Source organism: Gekko japonicus, unplaced genomic scaffold (genome assembly GCF_001447785.1).
Source record: "Gekko japonicus isolate JY-2015 unplaced genomic scaffold, Gekko_japonicus_V1.1 scaffold3738, whole genome shotgun sequence".
NCBI lineage: Eukaryota > Metazoa > Chordata > Lepidosauria > Squamata > Gekkonidae > Gekko > Gekko japonicus.
Window position 1 is genome coordinate 9,192 of NW_015168157.1, and position 6,468 is coordinate 15,659.

Below are 6,468 nucleotides of genomic sequence, written 5' to 3' on the forward strand. Positions count from 1 at the left end.
TCCCCCTTCCCCCCCCCCCCCGGTCTCATACCCTGAGAGAAGCATCAGGGCCGATGCCCCGAGAACAGCTCTGGAGAGGGCGAAGCAGGCCACCATTGGAAAGGGGACTGGGGCCAGGGCAGGGCAGAGCAATCAAGTCAGGAACAGGCCTACAGAGGCTCCCACTCTCCTCGGCCCAATCTCAGGGCCCTCCCCAGGAAAGTTCACGCTTTCAACTCGGAACAAGGCCAAAAGACAGCACTTGACCAGCAAGGCCTGCCGAATGTACTGAATCGGGAGCTGCCCCTGGTGGGTAACCCCTGTGAGGGGGAGGCACGCTCGAAGAAGCCATCCTGAACGTGAGACCATTCAAATTGTGTCCCGCATGGAACACTGCTGAGCAGTCGGGTGAGAACAGATAAAAGGAAGTCCTTCTTCACCCAAAGAGTGATTCACACATGGAATTCACTGCCACAGGAAGTGGTGGCGGATACAAGCATGGACGGCTTCAAAAGGGAATTAGATAAGCATATGGAGCAGAGGTCCATCAGTGGCTCTTAGCCAGAAGGTATAGATAGGGACTCTGGGGCAAGGGATGCCCTGTATTCTTGGTGCTTGGGGGGGGCAGCAGCAGGGGGGGGCTCCTAGTGTCCTGGCCCCACTGCTGGACCTTCTGAGGGCACCTGGTCTTTTTGGCCACTGTGTGACACAGAGTGTTGGACTGGAGGGGCCATTGGCCTGATCCAACACTGGCTTCTCTGATGTTCTTATGTTTACTCGGGATCTAAAGTTCACAACGATGCACGTGATGCTGCCTTAGACTGACTCACACCAGTGGTCAGTGCTGTTCATTGGCCATCACACCACCACCGTCAGTCCTGCCTTCTCAGACTGACCGTGGCTCTCCAGGTCCCCAGAAGGAGGGCCCCCCATAGCAGCCTTGGGCGGTCATGAGACGCAGCACACGGGCCTTCTGCTCTGACCATCTGCTTCATTTCTGCTGCTCCCGCTTCCTGGCCAAGCAGATCCCGCTCTCCAGCTCCTCCCCACCCCGGGCTGCATACGTCCTGGCAGCAGGCTCCATCCCACCAGCGGCAACGTGCCGTCAAATTGCAACTCACTCATGGTGACCCTTCATGGGGCTTTCAAGGCAGGAGAGGAAGGGAGGTCGTTGGCCATTGCCTGCCTCTGCGTAGCCGCCGTGGACCTCCTCCTTGGTGCCCATCCCCCAAGTATGAAGCAGGAGGCAGCCAGGCTTAGCTTCTGAGATCTGGCAAGACTGGGACAGCCTGGCCCATTCCAGGCCAGGGTGGTTTCTTGACTTGGTGGAGGAAAGCGCTGTCAAGTTGCAACTGGCTTACGGCCACCCGGTAAGATGTCCGAAGGAGTTCCGGAGGTGGCTTTGCCCTCGCCTGCCCCTGCGCGGCAACCCTGGACTTCCTTGGTGGTCTCCCATCCAAGTACTAACCAGGTCTGACCCTGCTTACCTTCTGAAGTGTGACGAGATCGGGCCAGCCTTGAAAACCCCACAAGGTTTTCAAGGCACGAGGCGTTTTGAGGTGGTTCGCCACGGCCTGCCTCTGCGTAGCAACCCAGGACTTCCTTGGAGGTCTCCCACCCAAGGGCTAACCAGAGCTGACCCTGCTTGGCTTCTGAGATCTGACGAGATCAGATTAGCTGGGGCCATCCAGGTTTAGTCAAAAGATACACCTCGAAAATGAGGGGAAGAAACTGAACCAACCGAGCAAAAACCTCCAAAGGAAGCTTATAGAGGGCCAAAAACAAAAAAACATAAGTACGGGCAAGGGAGTGATTATTTCAAAGGCATATAAGAACCTTGTAGGGACCCAAGTAAAGCCTCATAAAATGTTAAAAGGGACAAACGCACAAAAAAGAACAGTGTATGACCTGACGCGTTTCGGCTCAAAAGAGCGTTCTTCAGCGGTCAAATAGTACAACGTATAAAATACGGCAAGCAACAAAGTCCCTGTAACACATGTCAGGCAATAAGCAATTGATAGTATAGGACTATTAATAGTATAGGACCAAAAATAACAATGAATAGTATAGGACCAAAAATGGAATGTTCCAATATGGAATTGAATGACGCACCAAATGATTTCTGTTTGGGGCCACAAATGTATCTGGCCTGGTCTCAGAAGTAGCTGCATATACCGGGAACGATATCGGTACATATAGGTCCTAAGAGTGCAAGTAAAACTGCCTCATCAGGGACAATGTGACATCCATACGTTTTCTAGACTTCCTTTGGGAGGGATTATTGTTGTTTGTGGTTGGCCACGGCCTGCCTCTGTGTAGCCACCCTGGGGCTTCCTCGGTGGTCTCCCATCCAAGTCCTAACCAGGGCAGACCCTGCTTGGCTTCCGAGATCTGATGAGACCGCCCGGGTCAGGGCAAAGGGTTGCTGGGCCCTATCGGGGAGCTGACCGAAGAGCCCTCCCTGGACCGCAACAGGCCTTTCCTTGGGACGCCTCCTTCCCCTCCGAAAGGGGAGGGCTCGAGGACCCTCACCTTGATGTCGTAGTGGCGATGACGGTGGCGCCCCAGCATGGCCAGGATCTCCTCCAGGTAGTACTCCTTGACGGGGTACATGAAGCCCGGCACCTTGACCACGGGGCAGTCCCCAAAGTACTGGGAGAAGCGCTGGTTGTCCCCCGTGGCGCTCATCAGCACCAGGCGGAGGCCCGGGTTCTGCTTCTGGACGCCCTTCAGCAGGATGAGGAGGAAGTCGGTGTTGACGTCGCGCTCGTGCACCTCGTCCACGATGACGTGGCTGACGCCCTCCAGGCGGGGGTTGCCTTGCAGCTTCCGCAGGAGGATCCCCACGGTGCAGAAGAGCAGGGCTCCCCCCCGCACCGGCGGCTTGCTCTCCAGCCGCACCTGGTAGCCCACGTTCTTCCGCAGGTTCGGCCCCAGCTCCTGGGCCACGCGCTGAGCCACGGAGATGGCGCTGATCCGCCGGGGCTGCGTGATGACCATGTTGCACTGGGCCCCGCGCCCTTCCAGGACGGCGTGCTCCAGGATCAGCTGGGGGATGCGGGTGGTCTTCCCGCACCCCGTGTCCCCGGCTATCACCACCACCGGGTTCTGCTCCACGGCGGAGAGGATCGTCTCCCGGTGGGAATCCACGGGCAGGGAGTGGCTCTCCTGCCACCCGGAGCCCCTCCGCTTCCACAGGGAGAGGAGATTCTGGCTGAGGCGCACCTCCTCCGACTCCAGCATGGGAGTGTAGGACTTGCCCGTGATGGCGTCGCTCAGGCTGCCCGTCTCCTTGCTCAGGTTCATCATGTCGTCGGCAAGCCGGGGTCTGGAGTCCCGGCTGTCTACGGGGTACTGAGAGGGAAAGGAAGAGGGAGCCGGTCAAGCCAGGTGAGAAGCTGTTTCAGGTGCTCTGATCTTTCACCGAGGGCACGGATCCCCAACGTGGCGCCCAACAGTGGGTGGGGCTCTTACCTAGCAGCAGGGCTATTTTGGGGCAGGAACGCACAGGAACAGAGTTCCGGCTGGCTCCTGAGTTGGCCACGCCCAGCAGGAACTCATTAGCATAATAGGCCACACCTAACAGCAGAAACTCATTAGGATTGGCTACATTAGGGGTATGTGGCCTAACATGCAAAGGAGTTCCTGCTACAAAAAAAGGCCCTGGGTTTGGACAACAAAGAAGGTAAACAGAATAAGAAGCAAAAGGTGGGTGTGGCTGGATGACCACACTTCTGGCAACATGGGGGTATGGCCTAATATGCTAATGAGATGTGCTGTCACAGGTGTGGCCTAATATGCTAACGAGTTTCTGCAGTTGGGTGTGGCCTATTATGCTAATGAGTTCCTGCTGGGCTTTTTCTACAAAAAAAGCCCTGCCTAGCAGGACTGCTGATTGGCTACGTAGCTTAAAACAACTTTGCTTCCCTGGCAGCTGCCATCTCAGTGCTTGTTTTAGTCTCTCTCACCCCTCTTCCCAAACGTATTTTTTAATCGCCCCTCTTCTCGCCTGCACTTGGGCCTTCTCATACATCATCATCATTATCTGGGTTTCTGAATTACCCAACCCCGCAAGCGGACGCTGGGCGCTTTACAGCATTAAAACAGATAAAATATAATCAAAATGATAAAATTATTACAATGCACTAATAAAACAACCAATGCAGATGGTGATTGTCATAATCTGGGCAAGCAAGGCCTAGTAGGCCCAGGGAGCCTGAGTGGCAGTGGGAGGAGGCCTGGCCTACAACTCCCAGAAGCCCCTCAGAGGTTTGGCGCCTATTTTAGCCAATCACAGGGAAAGGGGACTTATAATAAAAGAGCAAGGGAAACCTTTACCTTTAAATGAAGTTCCGGGCATCAAGCAACTCACTGGCCAAGCGGCTTCTTCCTGGTTGGCCACATTTCTCCAAGAGGGCTGAGGGGGAGTGTCATGATCTGGGCTGTGCAACGAGAGGCCTAGGAGGCCCAGGGAGCCTGAGTGGCCGTGGGAGGAGGCAAGGCCTACAACTCCCAGAAGCGCCCGAGAGGCTTTGGTGCCAATTTTAGCCCATCACAGAGAAAGGGGACTTAGAACAAAAGAGCTGGTACAGAAGAGGAGCTGTCCTTTTCTTCCAAGAGGGCAGGGCCAGAGGGAAGGCTGCTGCAGGGAAGAGACCCTCCTCCCGAGAGGAAGGGTGAGCAGACTCAGGCCCACTTGAGACAGTGAGCTGGGGACTGGGAGTCTAGTCGCGTTAGGGCATCTGGTCTCTTTTCTTTTCACCCCCTTACTGATATTGTTCTTGCACCTTGTCTGTTTTCCCATATCGGGCCGACCTCCTGTAAAAGTAAACCTTTTCCTTGTTGTTCACTCTGCCTGGTCCTCACGCCTATTATTCGGCCAAACAAGGGAGGTCTGAAGGTCTTGGGAGGGTCAACTGGGCCTTCTCAAGGGATCCTAGAACCAGAGTGGTGGCAGCGTCAGGGGACGCCCCACCTGAGCCGTGGCCCCTTTTTTGTCAGCTGCTTTGCTCTCTGCACAGCAGGGCAGGGAAGGGGAAAAGCCTGGCAGAACATCTCTGCCTCAAGGGCCTCCTGCAGCAGCCTTTCTGTGGTTGGCTCTGCCCTCTGCGGAGGCCATTTCGTGGTTGCGCCCACCACCCTGTGCCAGAATTCCAAAAGTGCCCACAGGCTTGAGAAGGCCGGGGGCCCCGGACTCAGGGGTTCTGCACTTCAGGAAAGCTCTCGTTCCCAGGGTTCCCTGAGACGAGCTGTGACCAGTGTTCCCTCTAAGCTGAGTTAGTGTGAGCCAGCTCACAGTTTTTTAGCCTCCTGTTCATACATTTTTGCCTTAGCTCAGGAAGGATGGCTCCAGAGCAAACTAATTTATGCAGCAGCCAAATCACCTGCTCACAACTTTAATGCTGGTAGCTCACAAAGTAGAATTTTTGCTCACAGGACTCCACAGCTCAGAGGGAGCGCTGGCTCTGACAGGCTTCCCATTTCTAATACTGACTGGGGGCGACGGAGAGGGCCTTGTCTGATATCAGGGGATGTCACCAGTGTTCCCTCTAAGCTGGGTGTGAGCTGGCTCACACTTTTTTAAGCCTCTGGCTCACACATTTTTGTCTTAGCTCAGGAAGGATGGCCCCAGAGCCAACCAACTTATGCAGCAGCCAAATCACTCGCTCACAACTTTTAATGTCAGCAGTTCACAAAGTAGAATTTTCCCTCACAAGACTCCACAGCTTAGAGGGAGCACTGGACCTCACCGACTGGTGCATCACCTTACGTAGACTGGGATCTGTTTCCTTGTTCCATCTGTCTACTCCTCATTCACCCAAAGCCTCATGTCCAACATGAGACCTGGGTTCAAGTCTTAGAACAGCTATGAGAGCTTACTTGTGGCCTTGGGCTACCCACTGTCTTGACCTCAGGGGAATACCTGGCCAGTTGGACATAAGTTGTTTTTGATGTTTGTTTTATTACATTCTTCATATTGTTCTTGCGGTGTTGTTACCTGACTTGGGACCCAGGATGCTCGAGATACAGAGAACAGCTCTGAAAGAACTTGTAACTGACCCAAGGTCACACCAGCAGCTGCATGTGGAGGAGTGGAAAAATACAACCTGGTTGTCCCAGATTAGAGTCCGCGCTCCTAACCACTACACCAAACTGGCTCTGGTGGAGAAAGAGACAGGCTAGACACCTGTCTTTGCCAAGTACGAATCAACATAAAATGCTCCCCTCCCTCCTCTTACGTGATTCAGGTAGTTCTCGATCTTGTGCAGTGTGGCCTCGGGGACTTTGATGTGGCAGGGCTTCCTCTGGTTTTCTCCCAGCTCCCGGAGGGAGGTCATGTTGTACATGGCGTGGCTCAGGGGGTTGTTGTTCTTGTCTACCAAGCCGAGGCTCTGCGAGGGAGCAAGTCAAAGTACAGAAGGGGTTCAGAAAGGCAGGGGGGGCGGGGCGGGTTGAGAGGGCGGGGGAAGGCCCAACGGGGCATACCAC

At 54.9% G+C, this 6,468-nt stretch overlaps 1 protein-coding gene across 1 annotated transcript in view; it reads right to left on the reverse strand.

Annotated features, from left to right (window-relative positions):
- The window catches only part of DHX30 (DEAH-box helicase 30), a gene marked incomplete at its 3' end in the record, with an annotated part of 34,720 nt that overhangs the window by 6,783 nt on the left and 21,469 nt on the right, over positions 1 to 6,468 (reverse strand). Inside the window, exons 7-8 of the mRNA XM_015414956.1 lie at positions 6,219 to 6,371; positions 2,512 to 3,333 (exon numbers count right to left, since the gene is read on the reverse strand). Coding sequence (XP_015270442.1) covers positions 2,512 to 3,333; positions 6,219 to 6,371 — 975 coding nt within the window. The remainder of the gene's footprint in view (positions 1 to 2,511; positions 3,334 to 6,218; positions 6,372 to 6,468) is intronic.